The 26,265-nt window shown below is 50.7% G+C and overlaps 11 protein-coding genes across 11 annotated transcripts; 6 read left to right on the forward strand and 5 right to left on the reverse strand.

Moving 5' to 3' along the window:
- Nucleotides 1-24: 24 nt before the first annotated feature.
- JCM6883_002146 (RTA1 domain-containing protein) lies at nt 25-1,353 on the forward strand (the record flags this gene model as incomplete). The annotated part of the gene is made up of 7 exons (XM_076628829.1): nt 25-53; nt 119-255; nt 330-624; nt 711-879; nt 961-1,008; nt 1,093-1,154; nt 1,224-1,353. 7 exons carry the CDS (start codon nt 25-27, stop codon nt 1,351-1,353), a joined length of 870 nt encoding a protein of 289 aa, XP_076491012.1.
- A 280-nt stretch (nt 1,354-1,633) lies between these two features.
- Nucleotides 1,634-2,214, reverse strand: IMG2 (mitochondrial 54S ribosomal protein mL49 IMG2; the record flags this gene model as incomplete). Its single annotated transcript, XM_076628830.1, has 3 exons — nt 1,634-1,768; nt 1,845-1,919; nt 1,993-2,214. 3 exons carry the CDS (start codon nt 2,212-2,214, stop codon nt 1,634-1,636), a joined length of 432 nt encoding a protein of 143 aa, XP_076491013.1.
- Nucleotides 2,215-3,069: 855 nt separating this feature from the next.
- On the reverse strand, nt 3,070-3,291 carry JCM6883_002148 (uncharacterized protein; the record flags this gene model as incomplete). The annotated part of the gene is made up of 1 exon (XM_076628831.1): nt 3,070-3,291. The coding sequence occupies one exon, from the start codon at nt 3,289-3,291 to the stop codon at nt 3,070-3,072; it is 222 nt and encodes a 73-aa protein (XP_076491014.1).
- Nucleotides 3,292-3,714: 423 nt separating this feature from the next.
- JCM6883_002149 (uncharacterized protein) lies at nt 3,715-4,106 on the forward strand (the record flags this gene model as incomplete). The annotated part of the gene is made up of 2 exons (XM_076628832.1): nt 3,715-3,865; nt 3,931-4,106. The coding sequence occupies 2 exons, from the start codon at nt 3,715-3,717 to the stop codon at nt 4,104-4,106; spliced, it is 327 nt and encodes a 108-aa protein (XP_076491015.1).
- Nucleotides 4,107-4,620: 514 nt separating this feature from the next.
- Nucleotides 4,621-7,751, forward strand: JCM6883_002150 (uncharacterized protein; the record flags this gene model as incomplete). Its single annotated transcript, XM_076628833.1, has 5 exons — nt 4,621-5,076; nt 5,141-5,295; nt 5,360-5,752; nt 5,818-7,599; nt 7,679-7,751. The coding sequence occupies 5 exons, from the start codon at nt 4,621-4,623 to the stop codon at nt 7,749-7,751; spliced, it is 2,859 nt and encodes a 952-aa protein (XP_076491016.1).
- A 236-nt stretch (nt 7,752-7,987) lies between these two features.
- ILT1 (Ilt1p) lies at nt 7,988-9,393 on the forward strand (the record flags this gene model as incomplete). Its single annotated transcript, XM_076628834.1, has 9 exons — nt 7,988-8,038; nt 8,122-8,146; nt 8,212-8,263; nt 8,332-8,452; nt 8,523-8,630; nt 8,711-8,790; nt 8,872-8,975; nt 9,046-9,087; nt 9,164-9,393. 9 exons carry the CDS (start codon nt 7,988-7,990, stop codon nt 9,391-9,393), a joined length of 813 nt encoding a protein of 270 aa, XP_076491017.1.
- Nucleotides 9,394-10,054: 661 nt separating this feature from the next.
- JCM6883_002152 (uncharacterized protein) lies at nt 10,055-11,221 on the forward strand (the record flags this gene model as incomplete). Its single annotated transcript, XM_076628835.1, has 1 exon — nt 10,055-11,221. One exon carries the CDS (start codon nt 10,055-10,057, stop codon nt 11,219-11,221), a length of 1,167 nt encoding a protein of 388 aa, XP_076491018.1.
- Nucleotides 11,222-11,986: 765 nt separating this feature from the next.
- Nucleotides 11,987-12,683, reverse strand: JCM6883_002153 (uncharacterized protein; the record flags this gene model as incomplete). Its single annotated transcript, XM_076628836.1, has 4 exons — nt 11,987-12,037; nt 12,106-12,356; nt 12,416-12,590; nt 12,657-12,683. 4 exons carry the CDS (start codon nt 12,681-12,683, stop codon nt 11,987-11,989), a joined length of 504 nt encoding a protein of 167 aa, XP_076491019.1.
- Nucleotides 12,684-17,000: 4,317 nt separating this feature from the next.
- On the forward strand, nt 17,001-18,224 carry JCM6883_002154 (uncharacterized protein; the record flags this gene model as incomplete). Its single annotated transcript, XM_076628837.1, has 2 exons — nt 17,001-17,421; nt 17,482-18,224. 2 exons carry the CDS (start codon nt 17,001-17,003, stop codon nt 18,222-18,224), a joined length of 1,164 nt encoding a protein of 387 aa, XP_076491020.1.
- Nucleotides 18,225-20,591: 2,367 nt separating this feature from the next.
- JCM6883_002155 (uncharacterized protein) lies at nt 20,592-23,298 on the reverse strand (the record flags this gene model as incomplete). The annotated part of the gene is made up of 12 exons (XM_076628838.1): nt 20,592-20,597; nt 20,670-20,776; nt 20,838-21,057; nt 21,115-21,276; nt 21,345-21,583; nt 21,644-21,800; nt 21,864-21,964; nt 22,030-22,294; nt 22,363-22,438; nt 22,506-22,599; nt 22,673-22,763; nt 22,834-23,298. 12 exons carry the CDS (start codon nt 23,296-23,298, stop codon nt 20,592-20,594), a joined length of 1,983 nt encoding a protein of 660 aa, XP_076491021.1.
- Nucleotides 23,299-23,832: 534 nt separating this feature from the next.
- On the reverse strand, nt 23,833-26,049 carry JCM6883_002156 (methionine adenosyltransferase; the record flags this gene model as incomplete). Its single annotated transcript, XM_076628839.1, has 10 exons — nt 23,833-23,966; nt 24,041-24,134; nt 24,202-24,275; nt 24,338-24,364; nt 24,441-24,875; nt 24,943-24,970; nt 25,044-25,286; nt 25,360-25,427; nt 25,932-25,958; nt 26,025-26,049. 10 exons carry the CDS (start codon nt 26,047-26,049, stop codon nt 23,833-23,835), a joined length of 1,155 nt encoding a protein of 384 aa, XP_076491022.1.
- Nucleotides 26,050-26,265: the final 216 nt, after the last annotated feature.

The following is a 26,265-nucleotide window of genomic DNA, read 5'->3' on the forward strand; positions in this document are numbered from 1 at the left end:
CTCGCAAGCTGTCGTAAGGAAGAAATGTCGGATAATCCTTACGAAACCACCTCGTAAGCTCGATTCCCCTTTATCTAATCTCGCAACGACCTCGTACTGACTTCAATCGCTCCGATAGATATGGCTACGTCCCCTCGATCTCATATGGAGCGATCTTTATCACCGTGTTTGGATTGACCCTCCTCGCTCACACGGCTCAAATCGTCGTTTCTCGGAAAATGTACTTTATGGTTTGCATGTCTCTGGGTTGTCTAGGTGAGCTATATGTCATCCTATCGTGTACCACGGAGTATCTGTGAGCTGACGTTGCTCCACACGCTCACCTGCAGGCGAAGTCATCGGTTGGATCTTTCGATTGATTTCGCATTCGCAACCTGCGAACAGAAACGCCTACATTGGTCAAATCTCGGTCCTAATCATCTCTCCAACATTCTTCAGTGCTGCATTGTACTGGGCTTTGGGAGTGATCATTCAACTCGTCGCTCCGAGACATTCGATAATCTCTGCGAAATGGTTCAAGATTCTGTTCGTTGTCGCCGATTTCATCTCGCTCGTTGTTCAAGGGATCGGAGGAGGAATGGCAGGATCGGCGGAGACTGATGATCAACTCGACCTCGGTAGCAAGTGAGTCTCCCTCTGGTTTCGCACCGAGTCAATCGACGCTCTTCTGAGTTTCGAGCTGATCCAACGTCGTGAACGTTCTCTTGCAGTATCATGCTCGGAGGTATCGTCTTCCAACTCATCGTCATGATCGTATATGTCGCATACGGGATCTACTGGTCATTGAAAGCGAAGGAGGAGGTTGCGAGATCCGGCAAGAAGATGCGCTACATGCTCTATGCTCTCTTCGCCGCTTCGCTCTGCATTATTGCTCGAGGTGTGAGTTCGACACTTCAAGTGACGAAACTTACGAACGTAGTAGAGAACGACTTACTGACATTGGTATTTCTCGTCTTGCAGATCTTTCGTACGGTTGAGCTTGCAGAAGGATTTGATGGTTTCCTCGCCGTAAGTCTGTCTCCAGGCTGCTCGATGCGATAGATACAGCACCTCCGATCCATAAACGCCTGACACTTCCTTTCCGTGCATCAGGTTCACGAACAATACATCCTCATCGACGCTATTCCGATCGCCGCTTGTTCCTTCATCCTCAAGTAAGTTCTCAGCCCTTCAAACTGACTCCCTTCTCAATCGGGAAGCTGATCCGTCCTTCCCTTTGATAGCTTGGTTCATCCCGCGTGGTTCCTCAAAGTCGAAGACCACGAAAAACTCGGGAGCAGTGGAACTTTCGGAGCGTACCGAGAAGGATCGCCCGAATCGACGACCATTGCGATGGAGAAAGTAGGAGCTTGAAATGAGAAAGCTTGAGACCTGGAGCCGATCGAAGAGCTCCGCTTTGTAGTACTAGATATCCGATATCCACTTTTGAATCCTAGAAGTCTGGTCTTTGTTCCCCTGCTCTCTGTAAAAATATCCTGGACAACGTAAGAACGTAGAATCCAATTGTGTCGCAAGTCAACTGAGGACAAAATGGAGCGAGATAGTGAGAGACACTCTGTGCCGCTTGTCGCTCTCTCCAGTTTGAGAATCATAGACTCGATCGTACGCGTTGCCCGATCGACTCATTGCATTCCTAGAATCCTCTATGAGCCAACCATTCCTTCACTTCCCGAACCCAATCCCCCTTGATCACGATTTGTTGAGTTTGAGGTTTCGTATAACTGACCGTTGATCGGTCGAGGAATTGTGAAAGGTCTTTATGCAGTTCCTGTTTTCACCGCGTTCCCTCAATCGTTGTCAGCTCTCCGGCCGAGTGGAGCGTGGTAAGGCAGAGAAGGACTAACGGAAACGTCTCCGTGAACTTTTCGAATCACTGTTAGAACGCGAGTTCCGTTATTCCTAACATCACTATACACAGGCTGTAACACACCATTACCAGCACTTCGTCAGTTACTCGAGCCTCGAGCGAAGTGGAAGAGAGGTGAAATGTACCAGTTCCCCAAATTGACTTCTCGGAACAAAGTATTTCGAGTCCTCTTCCCCTAGAGTCGACGTAGCGGAGCCAGTGGTGAATCGTGGTGTTGTTTGCTCAGAGGTGGAGGGTGCGGGAGACGGGGGAATGGAAGATAGAGATGAAGGAGTTGTCGAAAAAGAACGGGGGAGGAAAGGGGAACGGAGGAGGGGAGATCGGAGTAGGGTCAGTGTGCGTTGCATCTTTGCTTGAAGCTGACTGGGTAAAGTAGCGGAGAGAGGATGAAGCGACGCTTCCGACTTCCTTCCGCCGGCGTCGAGCAAATTTCGCAACTTTCGCGCAGAGTGCACGCCTGAGGTGTCGAGCCAGTCGGCATAGCACGACGCAAGTCTTAGAAGAGGGCTCTCTAAGTAAATCCCCCGAGAAATTCTCGAATTTTGTCGAAAACTCGCATCGCAAAGCTTCTCACTAGTCTCACGTCGCAGCATCCGTTGTGATGATAGGCCTAGAAGAGGTTACGCTCGATGTTATGCTCTATGATTCTGCGGGCTCTCGCCTTGGGAGACGCAGATTTCGAGGATTGGACGATCTCGAAAGGACCTCGATCTGATTCCTTCAGTACTGCGAGCTGGAGGAGTAGTTGCGGGACAGAAAGAGGTGTAAGAAGAACGACGTAGATTAGTATGTAAGGCACGAATGCGTAGGACTAGGAGACGAGCTGTGCCGAGAGAAACGAAGGAACGGGAAAAGTCTATCAGCTTCGTCTGTATTTGCGCGCGAGAAGAGCGGGAACAGAAGTGATAGCTTCGGCGTACTGTATGTAAGAAGTTGATGACAGGACGACTATGTACAGGGTGTTGCGAACCGCAGATCGGTAGGTAGCTTGCGAGTTGACGGGAAAGTAACGAAAGTTTGCAGTTTTGTACATCGAGAGATTTGGGTCGATTGCTAGTGATTGACAGTGGTTGAGCTGTAGGCGTTGGCTATTTACATCTTGAGAGTGACTTCATTGCGAAGCCTTTGCCATCAGCCCATGTCTCTCCCTCCCTCGATTCGCGAAAACTGAAAACTCACAAGGACCATTCCTTCTCCTGTTCTTAAGCTTTTTCTCCCGCTTGTTTCAGTTTAATCGCCTCCCCCAACGCCGGTAACTCTCCGACCACAACTCCCGTCCCAACACTCAAACTCCGATTTCTAACCGGGGCCGAAAACGTCGGAGGCGGTAACGAAGGTACTACGAAGACGGGCCATCTAGGGAGAGGTTCTCCGGGAGTTGGGACGACTAGTTTGAGTGGTGATGGGGGGAGTCGACGGGGCATGCCTTCGTGTCCGAGAGAAGAGGGAGGAGGGGAGAGAGTGAGAGGTTGATTGCGAAGGAGAAGGAGAAGGAGAAGGTAGTGGGGAAAAAGTTCACTCGGGAGGCGACGGCGAAGGAAGGATACGGCGAGAGTGAGGTGAGAAGTAAGAAGAACGAAGAAAGGCTGGAAGGAGTGAGGCGGACGATGAGAGACGACCGTTGGAGAGTTGAGTTTCTAGTTAATGCCAGTAAAGCGCTAAAGTCCTGCGCGACTATTACGCGTTTGAGCGCAGTCGTCTTGATGTTTGTTGTTCGCTCTTGAGTGGTTGTAGAGGAGATCGCGGTCGGTACAGGGAGAGGAACGAAGGACTTAAAGATCTCCAGAAGTTCTCTCAACTTCATCCCCTCCCCTCACTACACTTCGATCGAACGACTTCAGCGAGAGATGATAGGACCATTACTGAAGGCTCAACTCGTAGCATTCTTGACCAAGAAACTTCTCGACAGCAAGGTGTTCGTCGGAGGAGTCGAACAATTACATGGGACCGTTTCGAAGCTACAACGGGGAGCGTACGACACATTATTACAAGCCACGCGTGAGTTCTTCCGTCAGACTGTTCCCAGGATCGAGCGACTGATCGAGAAAGAGTGGCGCGGACAGAGGAACATGACAAACGATTTCAACCACCTCATCTCGAGAAAGAAGCGACCAAGACGAGTCATAGACCTAGAACGGATGAGAGCTTGAAGGATCAGAATAGCGCATTGAGGGCTTTTATTGAGAAGACGGAGAAAGAACTGAATAAAGAACAGCGGGAAGGGAGACATCATCGGTAGGGCGAAACAGCACGAAGAGGTGGCACAGCACGGGAAGCTGTTGTCTCTCCTGCATGTTGTAGCCGGAGGAGAATGGAGTTGACGGTCGCAGGTACATTTTCTCGTCCTTTCGCAAGTTTTCGATTTCCACTGCTGACCCTCTTTCTCCTCTCGCTACAGATCTTGGTCCGAATTTCGTCGTTCGCTATGTTGTTCATATGTATGTTGTCAACCATATCAGTTTCGTTCGAGTTAAGACAATGTCGAAAGAGAAAGAGCGCTTGTAAGAGCGTAAATGTCGAATAAATGTCGTTTGCTCGTTGCAATAACTCATCGTTCTGTCTATTCCGGCTCGCCCTTTGAATTCGGCTATTCGAGGCTCTGAGTCAGTCAGGTTGGCGAGAGTTCTGCACTGCGAGAGCCGAAGCAAACTCGACGTCGTTTCGTCCAACTGCCTCTTTCGTTCACCTCATCACTTCACGACTTCAAGATCGGCAGCTGCTCTACCACAAGGCTTACAGAAGCACCTCAAGCCATGTCGTGGCTATCTCAGCTACCCTCCCACCCAATCTTCTCCCTCCCACTTTCATCAACTTCACCTCCCCCCGACTCGTCCACTCCCCTGCGCGACTCTACGCGACTCAACGAGCTAGATACATCAAGATCGACAAAGCTTCCCTCTATCTTTCCCACTCCGAATTCTTCTACTCCGGTCAAACGATCCAAATTCCAACAATCATTCATCTCGTCTCCCTCCTCTACCCAACGGACACCTCAGCGCTCACTGAAGTCACAGTATGAAGAGGAGAAACTGGTCAAGGAAGGGAAACGGAATCAGCGGATGGTCACGATCAGAGGTGGAACAGAGTTGATCGTCGCGGTCGGGAAAGAACTGAGGATCTGCGACTTGAAGCAAGTCAAGGCAGGTACTACTCAGTCTAGAGGTGCACGAGATCACAGTGAAGAGTCAGCGGATCTGGGAGACTACAAAGTGAGTACTCGGTTTCTTTCTTCTGTTTCCCTCGTAGCTAACGCTCTAACCGCTTGGATGAAAGGTTCTGAATGCACCAGAGATCAATTTCGAGATCCATGAACTAGTAGCGAATCAGACCGGGAAGTTATTGGCGGTCATAGGAGTTCATTCGATCAGAGTGATTGAATTACCGAGAAAAAGTTGGATCAACTCGAATTCCTCGTCGATTGACGTTCGGTGCGTCTTATCGATCATCCACATACGCTTTGAGATTAATGCTGACTCGCAGAAACGGGTGCAGATGCCTGGAAATCGGAAAATTCTATCATTCTCTCCCCGGTTCACCTCGGATCGTTCAAACCCTCTGGCATCCCCTCGGCCAACACTCCTCCTCCCTTCTTGTTCTCACTCGTGACTCCTTGTTGCGCGAATACACCCTTCACGAATCTACGAAAGAACCCTCTCAAACAATTTCATTCTTCAACGAATCCGAATCCGAAACTTCTCAGACCAAAGGGTTCTCAGCAGAAGATGAGAGCAGTAGGGAAGCTACGGCGATGTGTTTCGGAGACACATTTAGTCAAGAGGAGGCGGAAGGAGAAGCAGGAGCGACGGACTGGGGCAAAATGACGATTTACGGATTGATGAAGAATGGGGATGTTAAATCGATTTGTCCATTCTTACCGAAACGATCGTGAGTACTCCCTTCAATCACTCTATCCCTCGATGCGTGATTGAGTTGTGGTCTCGCTCCCACAGAACCGTCTCGAAAAGTTATCTACAAGGCCTAACATCGTTCGTCTCGACAAAACTCGATTACCTATCCTCCACTTCTTCCTCTTCCTCCTCACAAGCAATCGTTCCGTCTTCTCTTTCCCGCTCCTCCGATCACCCTGAATCTTCCACTTCCTCCCCTGCACAAGATCGGCTCGAGAAACGTTACTCCCTTCAGCTACAATACCTTCAAACTCTCTTACGACAGATCTCCAACTCTTCCAACGCTGTCACTTCGTCCGAGATAATAGAAGCAGATTCAGAGCAAGAATACGTCGATGTTACCGCACCGACCTCTCGACCGAATTTATCGACCTCAGTTCAAGGTCCCTACCTATTCTCGCCTTCAACTACCGACCTCGAGTTAGGAGGTGGTCTGATCGATTCTTTCGCAACCGATTTGACTTACCTCGAAACGAAAGGAGGTGCCGAGGAACAGAAATTGGGGATCTTGATGATCGTTTACTCGGATGGGAAACTCGAAGTTTGTTTGGAAGTCGAGAAACCTGAAGCTCGATTCAAGAGTGAAGAGTCGAGTCGAGCCCTCGTCGTCCGAGGCAGGACAGTCCAACAGGAGGAGGAGGCCGAAGAGGAGCTGCCGATGCTGTTGGTGTACGAGACGCTCGATCTCGGGTTCTCCCAAGAAGTTTCGTCGATCGAGAAGGAACTGGATGGAGGAAAGAGTTGGCCGAGTTTTCGCAGGGACGAATTGTATGGAGGAAAGGATACGGTTTGGATTTATTCGAATTTCGGGGTTGAATGCTTCGTTTTGGGACAAGGGATTGAGAAAGTTTGGGAACAGGCTGTTAATGAGAACGAGAAGCAGAAGGAGGAAAGGAAAGGGGAAGAAAGTCAGGTTTATTGGGTCGTCAAGACGAGGTCGACGGGAACTCGCCCAGACGAGAAGGAGGAGGAGGATGAGTCCATCGTCGGTCTGGAAGTGATCAACGATGTCTACCTCGGCTATTCGATGATTGCGATCACTCCGATGCTTCAAGTTGTTGGAGTCGAATTGAGTCTCAGGATCGATCCAGAATTATTGCCTTCCACTTCCTCTCCTCCTGCATCAACTCCTCTCGCCACCACCGCCACGACCACGAGTTCCTCTGATCCTCGAGCCTACACTTCGCTCCTCGACACACCATTCAGTCTCCCTTCCGTCTTTTCCTCGTCGAAACCTCGTCCATCCCTTACTTCAACCCGAACAACTTCGCAAGAAATCACCGTCACTCCCGATTCTCTCCGACAATTAGGCAAACAAGTCGAAGCGTATCAAGATTTCATTCGAGAACTAGTCCAAGGGGTTGATCAAGTTCAACATCGACTAGAACTTCAGATGAAGGAACTATCTCGACAGCTCGAGAAGCTGCAAGAACTGAAACGAATGAGTGGAGACTTGAGGGAAAGTACTCAAGGAGGAGGAGTGGTTACTCGAATGAACCGAGTCGAGACTACTCAAGTCGGATTGTTAGAGAGATTGGATAGGGTTCTACAGAGGTTGATGGAAAAACATCAAGGACAAGACAAGTTGAGTACGTACGAGAAGAAATGGTTCGAAGAATTGGGGAGGATCGAGAAACAAGTGAAGGGAGGTTCGGGAGGATTGGAATCGAAAGCGAAGAGGGTTGAAGCGATGTGGGAGGAATTGAGACCAGGGGTTGAGGAAATGGTTAGGAAGAAGAGTCTGACGGCCGAGACGACGAGTACTGGTCCGGGAGGACTAGGGAAAACTCAGATCCGGGGTTTGGAAACGAAGTTATCTGAAGAGTGAGTCCTTCTCCTCGCTCTCACGTCGTTTCTTGCATTTCGAGTGCCGAGTGTGCTGATTCGTTGTATCGAATGATAGGGCTAAACTGTTATCGGACGCCAAGCGAAAAGTTGAAAGATTAGCTCAATCTCTCGCGGCAACGTCGATTTGAGGATGTCTGAAATCTATCTCTCATCCTCTGTTTCCGCCTCGATTCGTTCGGCTGTTTTCGCTTCTGTCGAGCCGCGTTCTTGCGGATCCCGCGGCGGGCAATCAGAGAGCGGTTGAGCGCGCGAGATCTTTACCCGCTCTTTACCCGGCTCCTTAGCTATTCTTCCCCCTCTCTCTCCTCCTTTTTCCCTGCGATCCGCCCCTGTTCACTTGCGCAAAGTTCCTTAAGCTCTCAAGATGGTCAACAAGGTTGCCGAAAACGTCACAGGGACAATAGGAACAGTGTTGGTGAGTTCATCTCAAAACTCGTCTTGCTCCCGATTGACTCCTCCGATAGACTATCTGACGCGTCGTGATCATCATGCGAGTAGTGGTGCATTCAACTGGTGCCCCAAGGTAAGTCCTCGAGAGCACACTCTGCCAACCTTGATCAGTTCGCTGATCATCTCCCCTGCCTTCAGTTTGGATGAACCATAAGCGGAAAACGACTGCTGGACTACATGTGGCACTATAGTGAGTCTACTTCCTCTCTCCTCACGCTCGCAATCCGACTCGAACTGAGGAAGGTTCTCCCGGAATAGTACTTTCTGGTTGTTTTCGGGAATCTTTCTCGGCATCTACGCTATCCTCGAGAACATCAATATCCCAATCATCGTGCAACCGCATTGCTATGGAGCCTTGACTGCCGTCATCTTCTGTCAGGTGAGCGATTCCCGGTTCCGACCCGCGAAGGAAAGCTTGCTGTGCTAACGTCGACGATTTGCACTTGTAGATGGTCTACTTCGATCGGAAATGGTCACTTACGAACTCGCTACTGCTGTTCCTCGCTTACTGTATTATCGGAGGAGGTTTCGAGGTCGGAATGTACTTCGCGGCAAAGGTAAAGAAGCTTCTACACGCTGCTGTTCGCTTCGCTGAATGTATCAGGAAACACTGACTCCGATTGTTAATGACAAACAGCCCGGAGTAGATCGTGGAATCCTCGGCGCTTCGATTCCGTTCGGAATTCTATCAGATCTGTGTCTAGCTGCAGGATTCGTGTAAGTTCCAGCCGCACGTCTCGCGCGGAAGTGGACGCAATCGAACTGACTCGCAAGTTCTCGCTCTTCTCGTGTCGATAGCCCTCAATTCTGGCAAATCTGGAAAGATCGTGAGGTATTTGGTCTGTCGTACACTTTCCTCGCGATGGACACGATCGGAGCAGTCTTCAGTATCTTATCTCTTGGTGAGTCATCTCATCTCTCGCTAGAACACTATCTCACACGACTGACAACCGATACTTTCATCTGACTTAGCTTTCAAAGCATCACTTGACGGGGTCGCTTTCGCCGGTTATCGTACGTTGACCTCTTGCGCTCTCATGATATGTCGTCCGAGTCGCTCATGACTCTCACATCGTTTCGTTTCCGATAGTCGCGGTCATCGTCTTCGAAGTCCTTATTGTCATTCTCGCACTCATCCTGAACCCCGCCGCGAAACGAAGACGACTCGCATCGGAGCAACAACTCGATCAGCACGCTACGTTCCAGTCAGAAGCTACGATCGTCGATCAAGCGGCTTCGACGAAGCCGGAGGCCGGAGCGAAAGAGGAACCAAAGAGAATCAATCCAGAAGTGATACCTCACGAAGGGGAGAGAGTGTAACCTCACCTTTTAGATTGTAGCTATATTCCTATATACTGTATGCATGATAACGCATAGACATGACTCGCGAAGACAAAGCTGAAGATCACTGACGAAGAACTCAGGACAATTCAGCGTTTTCTTTCTTCTTTCCATCCCGCCTCGCCGGTTTCTCCTTGCGCAATGCGCAATAGCGTGAACGATTTCTCGCACGTTCCGAAAGCTGTACCTGTTCCCTATTTTCAACTGACCGAAGTGAACCGCGCCAAATCGAGCTGATCGAGCTTGCGTTCGCTCCTCTCTCTTTTCCACCTCTCACCAATCACTCTCGCGCCACCTAGAATATTAGCGAGTACACATACTGGATCAACCTAGCCTTCAACTCAAGCCGAGAACTGCTCCGACGCACTCCAACCCTTTCCTCATCAAATCAAGACTTCGATCGAGTTCAGCGACCCTCACGGCAGTTTTACTAGGTCACTCAGCTCGACAGGATATCTCGGAGTGCTCTAACGGGTTAAGGGACTCTCAGTCGGCGAGTTGAAACACGTTCCTGCTCTACTCGGTTCGCAGACTCTCTCTCTCTAAGCATTCCGAACGGCGAGAAGGGATGACTGACACGGTCAACAGTGCTACAGAGCCATTGATTCGTCGTCCGCACATCTCTTCCCATCACGCAGTGATGCTCTCCTCTCTCCCTCCTGAACTTCTTCGCGAAATCATCGAATCGGCAGTCCCTCATTCCTTCCATTCGACTACTTATCGCACTCGACAGAAGACTCTTTGCTCCCTCTCACTCGTGTCGAAACAGTTTCGAGCGATTGCTCAACCTCTTCTCCTCGAAGTCGTTCGGATCGATCCGAAGCGAAACCTCAATCGCTTCATCGCCGGACAACAAGGAGGAGGAGGAGGAGGGGAGGAACAAGAGCGAGCTATCAATGTCAAGCAAGCCGTTCTGTCTTGCGGCTGGCTCGAACCCACGCCGGAAGAATATCCCAACTTGAAGCAGATGCTCTCTTCCGTCACGGCTCTCTCGATGTATCACATTCCCGAAGCGATCCTCTCGTGCACTGAACTCGAGTCTTTCAGTAGTAGTAAGATCATTCTCTCTGATCCGGGGTTGCAAGTGGGAATATTCACATCCGACTTTTCTGCGACAGGTCTCACGAGCCTTACCCTCTCCAACATCGACTGGAAAAACCCGCGCACCTTCACACTCCCGCATCTTCAGTCTCTCACTTTGCACTCTCTCGACTACACCTTCGTCTCCTCCTTCCTAGACCTCGTCGCTCTGCCGAGCTTACGACACTTCGCCTTCGACTTCGACTTTTCCGTCGACATGCTCCAACACTCAGCATTCAATCGTTTGCTCCCTGATCTCGAAACACTCTGCTCGTTTGAACATCACTGGACGGATTCCGACTCAGGTTTCCTTCACGCTTACGTCGAGAAAACGCTGATCATTTCGGACCTCGAAACGTTCTCGGATTCCTGGTCTCAAACATCAGATTTCCCCTTCGCCCACTTACTCTTCACCAATACCGACATCTCGGTGGCCGAGGCTGCGGACCACATCAGTTATTATCTGGACGAGTTTGCTTCTAGCATCAAGAAAGGAGGTCGCCCCGCTCTCCGGTCCATCTTCCTGGATCCGTGGCTTCTGGACCCCGATTCTCTACCGCGATGCTTACGTCAATCAGTGAAGTACCTCGCTCGAGTGTGCCGACAAAAAGGAATTGAGGTCGTAGTCGAGCCGGGTCGTCGCGATTTTTCAAGCGACCCTTGGATCTCGCCCAGTTTTGTGGAAAGGCAGAAGAAATTGAGGATGGAGGAGAAGAAAGCGAAGTAGAAGCAGTACGAGCCGGCAGCCGAACTTCGAAAGTTTTGTGAGCTTCTTTTTTGTTTCTGATTTTAGATGTTCTCTTCCTTCCTTCCTCCTCGTTCTCAAGTCTACGCAAGCTACTCTACTCGTTTTGTGCCTGTTCTCCGCTCTAAGGTCAATCTGATTCCTTGTTCCGGAGACCAAGTTGATGAGCGAGTCTTTCTACGCGAGCGAAGAGAGTCCTCACTCCAAGTTCAATCCCATTCCCATTCCGAGAGAAGTTCCGCTCTTACGATCATGAATCTGATCGAACTCGAACACAGACAAACTTTGGAGCAAAGGAGACATCGTATAGACTGGAGCAAACAATTTCGTTCGCGTTTCGAAAGTAAAGATAAGCTTCGATCAAGCAGGGACTGCGTGATGAGCTTCCGCGGTGATTATCATCAACGGAAGGTTGTGGCATAGCAATTGAAGAATATAGAAAGGGAACGAGCTATGGATTCAACGACGAGGGGCCGTACTCCTCGTAACGCGGCTGTGGTACAAATCGTAATTCCTTCTTCTCCGTCCTCTCCCGTACCTTTGACGGTTTTTTCGGCTTCGATTGAGGCGTGACAGGCTTTGGAGGTTCGCCGCGCCTCAATTCTGCGGTGAACTTGAAGAACTTTGTTCGGGTCGGAATCTCGACGTTCGTCCCACACGTCCACGAGTACATGTGATATTGTCCCTCCCATCTCATCTCCCGAGGCAGAGCCGGACCCAATGTGGCCTCAAGAGGCTCGATTTGAGTCAAAGAGAGCGCGTGGCGGTACGGACGACCTTGGATTCGACTTGTTGTCCCTGTTGAGTGGTAAAGGGCAGGTCAGTCACGTTGTCGTCCTGAGATGACCGCGAAAATACTCGCAGACTGTGACCCAGCAACCTTTGTTACAAAATTCTGCCATGCCCGTTGCGTGTTCCGGTATAGCTTGACCGTGCGGGCCGACAACTCCTGCCAACGTCGGGCCAGGAATCGTCGCAAACACGTGTCCAGGCAGTTCCCAGGGATTAACGGATCGAGAACAGGCTAACCAATCGGGGGGTGAACCGTGGATATCTCGACAGACCTGCATTTTGACGGCTGGAATCCGGTATTTGTGCCATTGTATCCTATTCGAAGCTGCAAACCAATTTTATTCCATCAGTCACATCCATAATAGGGAGGAGGAATCAGCTTACGATCGATTTGAGGACCAGAAGGATCGGAAATCAGATCTCGAGCTTCACATCGATAGTTCTCGATATCGTACGAATTGAGGTGACCTTCCCCGTTTGCGAGGATACTCGTGGTCGTGCAGATTTGTTTGAAAGCCTCCTGGATCAACCATGCTAGTGTCGTCTCCTCATCCGCGTCCTGTTAACCCAACGAGAAACAAAAGCAGTCAGTCCATATTCCCTCGTGGATTCGGTGCGGGCTTACATCAAGATCCGTGACCGGCGGAGGCATGATTCCAGCCTGGCTCGGAGTCTGAGGGCTGTCGAGCGGAAGCAAGCGGGAAGATCGTGTTCCAAAGAAGAAAAAGGAAGAAAAAGGAAAGGGCACTTGAGAGCTTTGTTCGCTTCGATCGGACTTGCCGCGGAGAAGCGGTGATAGGTAGGAGTTCGGAGTCGAGGTTCGGCGACGGAGCAGAAAGGGCGGAGAAACGAAAGCGGCGAGCATGAGGAGGAAGTTGTGAGAAAGCGAGAAGTCATGGTCACCGAATCTGACGATATAACGAGAGACACTGGCGAGAGACAGGGCGAGGATTTTCTAGCGCTGAACTGTGAGAGAGTCGGAAGTGAATCGGGGTGGCGAGCAATGTGAAGGAAAGGAAATGCAGCGGTTTGTTTGTAGTTGCGTCGCGAATCGTCCAACTGAGAACAGCGTGTTTGAAATTTCTCTGGGCGCATTCAAATGTTACTTGTGTGTCGGAAGAGCGAGAATAGCAGAGGTTTGATGAGTCTTCAAAGCGGACGCAAATCAGAAGAGAGTGACGCGGGCTGGAAAAGGGAAAGTTTGAGCCGAATGCCGGAAGCCTGCACGAATAAGACGCAACGGGCTTTGTGAGACTAGGGCGCAGACAGGCGATAGTATGGGCGCTGAGAACGAAGCTAGCGATCAGCGAGTTGAGCGAAAAGCGAGAGTTGGGACGAACCTGAATCAGCCCCACGCAGATCAGCGGCCTCCACTCAGTGTTTCGCAGCGAACTGACGTATGAGGGAGATTCACCAAAGCACATCGAGCGTTCCGAAGGGCAGAGAGACCGCTGAGAGGCGAGGTTGAATCATTTTCGAGAACGAAAGGTAGGCGAGAGATACCGGAGAAGCCATGAGCGCTGGGAGGCCTAGCTGATACATCGTCAGGTGGTGGACTGGTTCCAGAGCCGGATTGGCGATAGTCGAGTGAGTGGATTCGAGACAAGGTTGCGATCGCTCCTTTCTCTCTCCTTCACCAGTGTCTCGAAACACCCGCGCGCTTGCAGACATCGTACACAACACTCACACGACCCCTACAGACCTGTCGACACCAGCTTAGCGATCTCGTACCCCGCTCCTCTTCCGGTCCTTAACTTCATCAAACAATCGAGTTCTACCATCCCAGAGGCTCTCAAGCCCCGCCGCGACATCTCGAACAGGTCAAGACAACACTCAGAAGTACACACAAGGAGATTGAGAACTTTCGGCCTGTGAGTCGAGACACGTTCCTCTCCCTCTTCACACGCACCCTCTCTCTCTGAAGCTCTGCACATCTGTGAGAAGGAGGACTGACACCATCAGCATTGCTATTCGAGCAGCAGACTCGTACCTCGTCCACCCCTTTCCTGCCCCCTCGAAAGCAATGCTCTCGACTCTTCCGCCTGAACTTCTTCGCGAAATCATTGAAGCAACTGTTCCTCATTCATTTCACTCGACAACCTATCGCACTCGGCAAACTACTCTTTGCTCCCTCTCTCTCGTGTCAAAGCGGTTCCGCGCGATCGCTCAACCTCTGCTACTTGAAATCGCTTGGATCATGTCGGATCGAAGCTGGAGATTTTTCTCCGCCGGACCAGGAGGAGGAGGACCCCGAGAACGAGCCACCTTCGTGAAGCAAGCGTTCTTGTATTCCGGTCTACCCATATTGTCCCCGGCAGAAGGACATCGCAATCTGAAGCAAATGCTTTCTTCCGTCACCGCTCTCTCGATGTATGCGGTTCCTGAAACGACCCTCTCGGTTCTCCATTTGGAGTCTTTCAGCTGTGAGCTCACCCACTTTCCGCTCTGCAAGTTGAAAGTGGGAATATTCACCATTCGACTTTTCTGAGATAGGTCTCACGAACCTTCACCTCTCCTCTATCACCTGGGATTTCCCTGGCGCTTTCACGCTCCCCCATCTTCACTCCCTCACCCTGAACAACCTTGGAGAAACCTTGGTTTCCACCCTACTCGATCCCATCGTCGTTCCGAACTTGCGAAATTTGGTCCTGAAGAGCTTATACGCGGCATTCGGCCCCCCGTCGATCGATCGACTCCTCCCTCAACTCGAGACAATCCAATGTGACGTCAAGACGTGGATGGATCCAGCGGCAACTGTCCTTCACTGCGCGGTTGACCGAACTCATATCATGTTCCACTTCTTTAACCTTTCATGGCCCCGACATATTCCACTCGTCCACGCACTCGTTCTCGTTAAGGTGTCACATCCCCGCGACAAAACCGATTCCGAAAGACGTGAGCTCGGTACCTTGCTGGAAAAATTCACTGCTCTCGTGGAGGAAGATCGTCCAGCCCTTCAATCCATCTACCTCGACTCATCGTTCGAAAACCGTTCGCTTTTGCCACCAACGCTTCAGTCTCCGGTCGCGCGTCTCATCCGGATGTGTCAAGAGAAGGAAATCGAGGTCGTTTTCGAGAAGGGTCCTCACATGAGCATACTCGATGATTACATCTCGCTCGACTTTGTGCAAAGACAGAAGAAACGCAGGGATAGAGGGAGAGAGAGCGGGGTAGGGGGAGTATGATCATGAGCGGCGGAAGAATGTCGAGCTACACTTAGTTCTTTCCGAAACTCTCGTCTTTCTTTCGTTTTCGTCTCTCGTTTCATTCGTTGTTCACTTCTTTCCACTTGATATCACTAGATGCATAGCGTTTCTCAACGTGCTGGCTTACTGGCGCATCACATTGAGAGCAGAGTCAGCCGATTTTCTGGTTTGCGACGTCTGCGGGCGAGTCCTGAGCGAAAGGCGTTGCTGACGCCGAATCAGATGCATCGAAAGACGGCGGCAAGCTCGAGAAAGCCTACAATCATCCGTGAGAGAGCTCGATACGAATCGAAGCAGAGTCGAAGCGCGAAGAGGGGACTCAGAAGAAAGGAATGCAAAGTTCGATCAATCTCTCGCAGAATTACTGCGAACGCCGGCTGACGGGCCCCAATCTCGACGAGATGGAGGCTGATTCGCTCGCTCGGGGTGTAGATCTAATTCATTTATAATATCGACGCTTCTGAGTGTTGGAGAACGAGAATGTGAAGGGAACGGGTCTGAGAAAAGAGCGGCGCAATAACGAGAAGCAAAGCGATATGCGTTTGTCCCGAATCGAGAATCTATCATCCCTTGACGAAAAGGCCCAGGGTGAAGGAGTGCCGTCAACTCGAAACGTTTGCTGAGCTGCCAAATTTCGACTTGATTATCCCGCAAGAATCTTCGATGCCGACCTTGCCATTGAGTCTCTTATGATGACTGCGGCCCTGCCTGATGGAGAATCGCTTGGGGTTCACTGAAAGAGTGGGTTCAAACTGTTTGTGACGGGAACCTGAGAAAGGGGATTACAACGTTATTGCATTCGGAAGGAAAGACAGGTGGAGATCCCTTACTCTGTTGACTGACCTATTTCGAAGGAACGGCACCATTCGGTGGCCTCGTCCTCTTCAACCGGAACGTCGAGGTCAGGAGTGAAAAGGGTCCTCGAACGTGGAAATTCCGTCTCCCTCCTCAACTACCAGCGTCGGGATTGACTCTTGGAGCTCGATTGATGATGGCGAATCGAAGTGACAGAAGCTATTCCGTTGCCCAGTGCTCCGAGTCGAGTCGCCGGGGACCGGAGTGACGCGGAATTGAGAATCGAACGGATGAGCCTGAATCGCCCAGACCCAGAACGTCAGCGGCCCTTACTCCGTCTCTCGAATGTGTGGTCCTAAAAGAACTGAACGATGCGCCTCGATGGCCTGAGAGAATGGTGAAAGGTGAAGTTGAGTGAGATTCCGAATTGAGAGTCGATTGTAGCGGGGGAAATGCCGGACAGAGTACGATCGTTCTTAGAGCTAGCTGGCCTTGTACCGAATGCTTCAAGGGTACAAAAGCGTGCATTGGTCGTGATCGAGTGAATGATTTCGAGACAAGCTTGCATTCTCTCTTCTCTCCCCCCTACATATCTCACCTATCGCTCGCGAACCTGAGGACGACACTCGCAGATCTACACACTTCACGGGTCCATTTAGCAAGCGCCACGCAACCTCGTAGCTAGTTCCTCGGCCCTTTCCTCTCCCTCATCAAATAAGCGACTTCTCCCCTCGTACCAACTTCCAGCGTACTCAACGACACTTTCCTAGCTCAGAGAGGACCTCAAGTACCCACAAAGTACTTGCGAACCCTTCACTCTGTGGGTTGAGAGATTTATGCTCCCTGTTCTTCCTTCGCGGGACCTTTTCTCTGAGCTGGCTCATCCGTCAAACAGACGACTGACTCGTTCGCCATTACTTCATGGGCAACAGATCTACAACCCGCACCTTTCTTTCCCCGCAAAAGTCATGCTCTCGACTCTCCCGCCTGAACTTCTTCGCGAGATCATCGAATCGACGGTTCCTCATTCCTTCCACTCGACTACCTATCGAACGCGACAAAACACTCTTTGCGCTTTATCCCTCGTATCAAAGCGATTCCAAGCGATCGCTCAACCCATTCTTTCTGAAATCGCTTGGATTCAATCGAGTCGAGAGCTGAATCGCTTCCGTACCAGAGGAGGAGGAGGAGGAGGAGGAAGAGGAGGAAGAGGCGACGCAACGACTCAAGAGCATGTCGGCAAGCACGCCGTCTTAGACAGACAAGGTAACAACCTCAGATTGAAAGACGGTAGCAATCTGAAGCGTATCATCTCAGCGGTCAACACTTTGACAATAAACTTGATTGGTGAAGCAAACCTCTCGTGTTCGCACTTGGAGTCGCTCAACCGTAAGCTTTCCTGCGTTCTGCCTCGAGGCAATGCGATTTACAGTTTTAACTTGTCGACAGATCTCACCAGCCTGCAACTCTGCGACATCGATTGGGAGGTTCCGGACCGTCTCCTTCTACCTCAGCTCCAGTCCCTCACTCTTTTCAGCGTACCAAGTAGCTTTCACGCCTCACTCTTGAATCCAGTCGTCCTTCCGAATTTGCGAAACTTGGCTCTCGGCGCCTTCCCCGTCGATTTCCTTGATCTTCCGTTCACTCAGCAACTCCTCTCTCAACTCGAGACACTCAATTTACATCACAAAGTATGGGTGGACCCGGCGGCAACCTTCCTTCACGGCGCCGCTGCCAAAACTCTCCTCGATTTGCACGTCCGCGAAATCGTCGACCTGTGGTTGAAAGGCCAAGACATCCCTCTCTCTCACCTGCGTATTTACGGCTGTTCGGGCGTGAACGACCTCGTGAATGCTATCATGACGGCAGCCCAACTGGACATGTTCGCTTCTTTCCTCGGCAAAAATACTCCCTCGCCTCTCCGGACCCTTTACCTTGACCCCGATCTTCGAGACTCACACTCTTCGCCATCACGCTTGCGCCACTCTGTCGAAACCCTCGTTCGAGCCTGTCAACAAAACAGGATTGACATCGTTTTCGAGAAGGGTCCTGTCAATTTCACGGTCGACCCTCACATCTCGCCCGACTTTGTCAGAAGGCAGAAGGAACGCAGGAAGCAAGAGAGTGAGGATGCAGAGGAAGGAATGCGAGCTGGAAAGCCAACGGGAGAGGTTGTCGGTTTCGAAGTTTAGCTTTTTGCAATCTTTTCCTTTCTTTATCTCGTCTTCCCTTTCAGCTGTACTCCTCCTTTTCCTTCAATTCAAGCTAACCGATTGCACGATGACGAAACGTTCCGGTAAACGTAGAGAGGCATCGCAAAGCGAACGGTTCCAAGGCACTCAGTCTCGACTCGGAGCGGATTCCTTTCTCTTTCCACTTCCTGTCCCCGACTCAGGCGCGAGCCTACCGCTAGGCGATCTCACTCCCGCACATTCACACCAGATTCTCCAGCAGAAGCGTAGCAACATTTCAACGCGGTCTTCGACCCGATCCTGCCCTTCATCAAACAAACGAATTCAAGCGACCTTGGCGACTCTCTAGCGACAACGCAGCACCTATCTTTGTTCGAGACGATACCTAAGATCATACTCGAGTACACCGAGACCGCTCCCTTCCTTCGTTGTGAGACTCTCTTCCCCGACTCTCCGTCTCTGCGAGTAAGGAAGGACGACTGACACGGTTAGTACTGCTACTCATGCAACCAGATCCATTCTCTGCACTTCTTTCCCCTCACGAAAGCGATGCTCTCGACTCTCCCGCCTGAACTCCTTCGCGAGATTATCGAATCGACTATTCCTCATCCTTCCACTCGACGACCTATCAAACTCGACAAACTACTCTTTGCGCTCTTTCCCTCGTATCAAAGCGATTCCGTGCGATCGCTCAACCTCTTTTACTGCAAATCGTTCAGATCAACTCGAAGCGGACCCTCAATCGTTTCCTTGCCGGACAAGGAGGAGGAGGAGCACAGGAGCGAGGTCCCTTTGTCAAGCAAGTAGTGTTGTCTTACGATTCGCCCGGATCCTCGTCAGAAGAAAGTCGCAATCTGATGGAGATGGTTTTTTCCGCTACTGCTACCTCGATGTATCGCATCCCCGAACCGGTTTCATCGCTTTCCTCCTTGGAGTCTCTCAACCGTAAGTTTTCCTGCGCTCTGTCCTCCAAGTAATGCTGTTCACCCTTTCGCCTTTTCTTGTAGATCTCACTAGCCTGCACCTCTCTAGCATCAGGTCGAGCATGCCTCACCATCTCACTCTACCACATCTACGCTCTCTCACTCTGTGCGATCTGTCTTATGCCTTCATCACCTCCCTTCTAAACCTCGTCGCTCTTCCAAATTTACGAAACTTCGCCTTTGCCGCCTGTCCCGTCAGCGCGCTTCGACAATCAGCATCCAATCGACTATTACCGCAACTTGAGACACTCTGCATGCTCGACAGTGAATGGACACGCTCTGCCTCCGCTTTCCTCCATGGTTATGTCGACAAAACGTTGATCATTTCGCACGTCGCCAATCTCTCGGATCTTTGGTCTCGAAGACAACACGTCCCCTTCGCTCATTTACTCATCGACGGAACACACTCATCGGACGACACCTCTAGTTCTTCTCTGGACGACTTCGCTTCTTGCATCGAGACAAGTGCCCCCTCCTCTTTAAAAACCATCTTTCTGGATCCATCGTTTCAAGACTCGATTTCTCTGCCGTCAAACACACGTCCCTTAGTCGAAAACCTCGCTCGAGTGTGTCTCGAGAAGCACATCGACATCGTTTTCGAACCAGTTCCTCAGAATTTTACGGTCGACCCCTGGATCTCACCCGAATTTGTGAGGAGGCAGAAGGAACGCAGGAACAAAGAGAGGGGGAACTAGAAGGAAGAACTGCGAGTTGGAAAGTGAATGGGAGAAGTGGTCAATTTCGAACTTTAGTTGTTTGTAGTCTTTTCCTTCCTTCGTTTCGTCCTCCGTTTCATCTATACTCTCCCTTTTTCTACTGTTCAAGCTAGCTGACTGCACGACGACGAATCGCTCCGGTAAGAGTAGAGAGGCGTGCTCGAACAGGCATTCAGTCTCGAGATTGGTAACTCCTTTCTCTTCTCTTCCTCTCATCGACCCGGACTTGTCAAGAACTGTACGATTTCGCTCGAAGTCATCTACGCCCTCTTCGCGCGATCGGACCATCTACTTGGATCCGTCCCTTTGTCCTTCCGACTCCTCATACTCATCAGCACGTCTGCGAGAAGCATTCGAGTTTCTCGTTCGGGTATCTTGCATCTCGCCTCACTCCGTGAAAAGGCAGAGAGAACTTTGGGAGAAAGAGAGGAGGAACTGCAACGGAACGGCCTGGAAAGCCGAATAGTTCTCCTTTTGTGATATCTCGTCTTCTTCTTTTTATCCCGTCTCTCATTTTGGTTGTACCCTCTGGAGTAGTCGCTTCGTCACTTGACTGAGAAACTGATAATCTATGATATTGAATGCTAGAAACAAGGCAAAGCCTGGAGGGGAATAAAGTAACAAACTGAGAATACAACTTTTCTTCTATTCTTCGTCAGGGTCTCTTCCTAGAACTGTGACAACCAGCGTCCATCATCAAGTCAGCCGCGAGCAAGTAACGATGCTTAGAATCAGCTGGTACTCACTCTCGAAAGATCTCGACCAAAGACACCTCGTTTGATCCAGTCGAGCATCAAGAGACATCTCGTCCTCAACGAAACGGCCTCTGATAGGTATACACTTCTCCATAGATCTACACCGCGACCGAGTCGCATCAGTAGCTGACCGAAACGTCGGAGGAGTTGAAAACTTACACATAGCAGCGAGTCCACCAGCAAACGAGAAATTGTCGATATCGAACACGGCTGAATTTCCGATGTAAGCGAGCGAACCCATGTGTCGGTAGGAGAAGGGTTCGTAGAGTAGATCGTCGGGATCGTCGTAGACTCCGTTATCGATCGCGACTTGATCGTTGTGAGCTCGTGCGAGTTTCGAGAATTTCTTGCCGAGGTATTTTCCTTCTTGATCAGCGACCTATAGAATCGAGTATCGTCAGATAAGCTCGTCTGCGGAAGTTGCAGGACGGCTCACTTGAGCAGTAGCAGGCAAAGCGGTAATTTTCTTCGAGATTTGAATAAACATGTCGGCGAGTTCGTTCAATCCGAGGGTCTCATCCGAGCGCTTGTATTTGTCGAAGACGTCGTAAATCTTGCCGAGGTGTTTCTTCGACGCAGGGAATTTGCGTTGGACGTACTAACACCATCGAAGAGAGAAAAACGGATCAGAATCGTTTCGGATCAGAATTTCGAGGTTGTACTTACGCCCATCATCTTTTGGAACTCTCGCTGATCGATCTTTCCATCCTTGTCCTCGTCACATCGTTCAACAAACTCTAGCAAGTGATCGACGAGGTTCGTTTCGATCGTTGCGCAATCTCCTAGAGCGTAAACGGTTCCAAGAGGAGCTCCGAGGACTCGCAAGTGCGAATCGACTTCGAGAGCGTGCTTGTGGTATTGGTTAGGTAGGAGGGAAGCGACTCGTTTCGTGAAAGGGTTCATCGCTAAGTAGAAAAGGTCGTCAAATCACTGCCGAGAAGAGTCGAAGAGAGAATGCGACTAACCGATACCGGTCGACCAGAGAGTGAATCCACTGTCAACTTCGTGCTGACTCATGGCACCAGTCTGGGGGTCTTTCGTAGTGTAAACGACTTTTTCCGGGTGAACTTCCTTTACTCGAGCGTTCAGAATCATGTCGATTTCATTTCTTCGGAAACGTTCCTATCGACCGTCGGACGAAGATATGAGTGTCGTCAGATGTCAGAGATCGTCCGGAAGACTCACCTCTGCGTATTGCGAGATCTTCTCGGCATAGGTGTTCAGGATGTGATCCCTCGATTGAATGATGTGAACTCTGATCTCGCCTCGAAGGTAGTGAGGCATATCTGATCAGGACGAGGAAGTATCAGTCTCAGGTCAGATCAGGAGAAAGAGAGGGTCAGGAACGAACACTTTTCGACATCCTCAGTGACCATTTCCCACAATTCACTCGCGAATTCAACTCCGGTAGGTCCTCCTCCACAAACGACGAAGCTCAATAATCGTTTCCTCTCGTCCTCGTCAACCGACGGTAAAGCGGCCTTTTCAAGGTTATCCATAACTCTTCTTCGAATCGCTTGAGCGTCTTGAACCGTCTTCAATTGGAAACAGTTCTCGAGTCCGGGCACTCCGTGAGTAGAATTGACGGATCCACAGGCGATCACTAGTTTGTCGTACTGTAGCAAGGGAGAATGAGCTTGGACGAGTGGGGAGCTCGCAGACATGGGAGAGAGAGAACGCTTACGGGTAAGTAGAAGTTTTCCTTTCCTCCCGACGATTCAATCTCTAGCATACGTTCGGAGAAGTCGACATCGACGGCGCTGCGATGTTCGAGGACTGGATGAGTCGAGGACCGCAACTCTGACGATCCAGCCGAACGAAACTCACCGGCCTTGCAAGAAGTGACCCGAAACTCGAGCGATGATCTTGCGAAGAGGCTCGACCAGCGAGCGAACTTCGACGGTACCGACAGTTGCAGAAGCTGAGCGAAAACGGGGCGTGCGAAATGGTCAGCGGAAAACTCTGGACGTTGACGACGGATTCCCGTCACTCACGGAGTAGAGGTTGAAAGAGGAAGTAGTTCTCGGGAGAGACGACGGTGACATGCCATAGATCAGGATCGAGGTGTTTGAGGATTCCGACAGTCTGTAAGTCTCGAAGAGCAATCAGATGTTGTCTCCGAGTCGAACAGATCTGAGAATTCTCGTCGACGTACACCCCAACCCCCTCCAACGATGACCAATTTCTTCTTGCCTTCTCCACTCGAAGCGATCATCCTCTCATCCTGATCATCCATCAACACTTGCGCAACTTTCAGATTCTTCTTCCCTCCTCTCTCCGGCTTCAACGCGAGTGGATCGACCGGTTTATCGTGAGCTGGATTATGAGAATACGTGCTCGCATCGTATCCGAGGAGAACGAGGAGGGTAACCCCGAGGGAAGCGGTGACGACAATTGGAGAGATTCCTAGAGCGAACCAGTACGGATGTCTTCGGTAGAACGGTCGAGGTTTTCGTGCTGGAGGAGGTAGAGGAGGAGGTGGGCCAGAGAGTGACCTCAGTTGCTGTAGATGATGAGTTGGGAATCGAGATGAGGAGAGTTTCGATGATGATGATGATGTCGAAGGGTTGAAGAACGAGGAAGGTAACCGACTCGATCGAGTCAACGCTGATCGTAGCATCCTTGGAGCGATTCTACCGTGGTTCCGAGGCGAATGGAGCGAAGAGATGAGAGATGAACAGTGCGATCTGATCTCCGTTTCGCTCTTTCGGTCGGCAAATCGACAATCTCAGAATCTCGCTTCGCACTGCAGAGAACACTCTCATCGAGACACGAAGAGACGAAGGAGTGTTTTTGTTTAGCGTTGAGGCTTCTTATTTTTCAGTAATGCGAGGAGGGGAAAGAGAGGGTAATGCGAGGGAGAGGATAAATGGAATCTAATCAAGACAGACACTAAACGTGTCCTTACTTTTTGGATATAATAGAGGAGAAACGAGAGAGAGTGGGAGAAGGGAAGGGAAGGGAATGGGGTATGAGTTGGCGAGGTTGACCGCATGAAAAAAAGGAAAATAATAAGTTTTGTACAACGAAATGCGCGCAAGTGTGTCCAGAGAGAGAAAAGAGTGAGAGAGGACGGCCCAAGATAGAAAGAGAAAGGTACTGCGAGGTTCTTTAGAAACACATAATCGGAGAAGGACGAGGAGAATCAAGAAGCTTAGAAGTTGAGCTTTTTGGGTTGTTCCCAGGGGTACGAGGAATCGGTGAAGTGACCTCCACGAGCCGTAGGACCGTAGATTGCTCGTTGAAGGCCGAGCTCCTTGACGATACATCCCGGTCGAAGGTCGAAGTCTGCGAAAAAAAAAACAGAGAATTCCCGTCAATTCTGTGTTTTCTTCAAACGATGACGGTACCGCGGAACTCACTCTTCTTGATGATCTCGGTGAGGTCAGCATCAGTGACGCCCTCCTTGACGGTTCCGTAAGAGTCGACGAAAATGGAAAGAGGCTCAGCGACACCCTACAAGTTTCGACACGATCCCGAGTCAGTTTCAGCTCACGCGGAATGGGACAAGTAGAAGACTCACGATAGCGTAGGAGAATTGAACGAGGCATCGCTCGGCGAGACCGGCGTTGATGAGGGACTTGGCGACCCAACGGGCTAATCAAGCAAAAGTTCGTCAGCGCGACGCGCAGAGACAGAGCGAGCAAGAAGTCACATACCGCAGTAAGCTCCAGATCGGTCGACCTCTGTTGTGCGGAAAGCGAGAAGAACAAGTTAGCGAGCGGAAAGACGGAAAAGCCCGAAAGAAAGGAGAAAACGCACTCGACCAATCCTTTCCAGAGAAAGCTCCTCCTCCGTGAGCACCCCATCCTCCGTAAGTGTCGACAATGATCTTTCGTCCGGTAAGACCAGCATCTCCTTGAGGACCACCGATAACGAATCGACCCGAAGGTTGAATGTGGTAAATCGTCTTGTCGTCGAGGTACTTGGCGTCGATAACCTTCTTGACAACCTTCTCCATCAACTCCTTTTGGAGGTCTTCGGTCGAGATCTCTTCGGCGTGTTGGGTCGAGATGACAACAGTGTCGACTCGGAGGGGTTTGACGGCTCCGTTGGGGAGCTTCTCGTATTCGATCGTGACTTGAGTCTTCGAATCGGGTCGGAGCCATCCGAGTTCGCCAGAGCGACGGAGTTCAGCCATCTTCGAGTTGAGCTTGTGAGAGAGAATGAGCGTGAGGGGCATGAGTTCCTCGGTTTCTGTGAGACGTGATGGGCCCTTAGTTTTCGATCTTCCAACATCAAGCTAATAGCGCCCGCAACTCACCGTTGGTAGCGTAACCGAACATGATACCCTTTAAAGAGAGAGAGAAACGAGGTGCGATCAATTTCTGCAAGACTCGCGAAATGTCGGAAGTTCGAACTCACTTGGTCACCAGCACCGTGGTTCTCGAGGTTTCCGTGGTCGAGACCTTGAGCGATATCGGGGGATTGTTGCTCAATAGCGACGAGAACGTTGCAAGTCTTGTAGTCGAATCCCTTCTCGGAAGAATCGTATCCGATTCGCTTGATCGTGTCTCGGATAACTTTTTGGTAGTCGACGTGAGCCTTGGTCGTGATTTCTCCGAAAACCATGATCAAACCGGTCTTGGCAGCGGTTTCGCAAGCAACCTGCGAGAAGAAAATGCGCAAAGTTCAGTTTTTCTGTCGGGAGAATTGACTTCGGCGAGTTTCTTGGACTCACCTTCGACCAGGGATCCTCAGCGAGACAGGCATCGAGGATAGCATCAGAGACTTGGTCACAGATCTTGTCTGTAAGATGGTGAAGCGAAGCGAAATTGTCGATTCAAAAGTCGAGAGCCGAGTAAAAGTGGGGCAGACGAAGAGGAAAGGAAGCAAAATGCGTCAGTTCTTGCGTCTCAGAGTTAGGCAGGACAGGATTGTTGCGATAAGTCGGAGGAGCGAGAGAAAACACGTGTGAGTTTTCCCGAGGTCTTTTGGTCGAGGTGGAGGTTCGTCTCGAGTTTGGTTCGTGCTGCCTGAGTCGTAATCGTACTGTTCGCTGCTATCCTTCCAGCTCTCCCGAATCTCCTCCAGAGGGTTCCCACTTTCTCACTCCATCACGCAATCTCAACCCCAAATCTTCCCATTCTCCTTCCTCAGCTCTTCCTAACTCGTCCCGTCGGCACTCAAGCGTTCTTTGACCTCTGTGGAGCTGAGATCGTCTGGTCGAATCGTTCCGGTTGAGGTTGTCGAGGCGATACGGCGTCGAGAAGAAAACGGGGAGGTCTCGAACAAAACAGAACTGCGACTAACCGGGGTGTCCTTCACCGACCGACTCAGCTGTGAACGAATGTATATCAGTAAGGGACTACTGGGTAAAATGCGAGCCGGCAGTGGGGAGCTTACAAGTGAAAAGGAATTTAGAGGCCATGGCGAAACGTGCTATTCGGGAAGAAGAGAAACGGGATGCAGAGGGATATATGAGCCACTGAATCCGGCTGGTTGCTTGGTATGAGGTCGCGGGTGGAGCCTTACGAGAAAACGAGATGGAGTCGAAAGAGAGAAGAGTTCACGTTCTCACATTCGACTTCGAACTTGTGAGAAAAAATTTCGCGACCTGCTCAGTCTCTCGCGCGAGTTTCGTTTC

The sequence above is a fragment of the Sporobolomyces salmoneus genome, assembly GCF_050403485.1.
Source record: "Sporobolomyces salmoneus JCM6883 DNA, S_salmoneus_JCM6883_v1_ctg3, whole genome shotgun sequence".
NCBI classification, from domain to species: Eukaryota; Fungi; Basidiomycota; class Microbotryomycetes; order Sporidiobolales; family Sporidiobolaceae; genus Sporobolomyces; species Sporobolomyces salmoneus.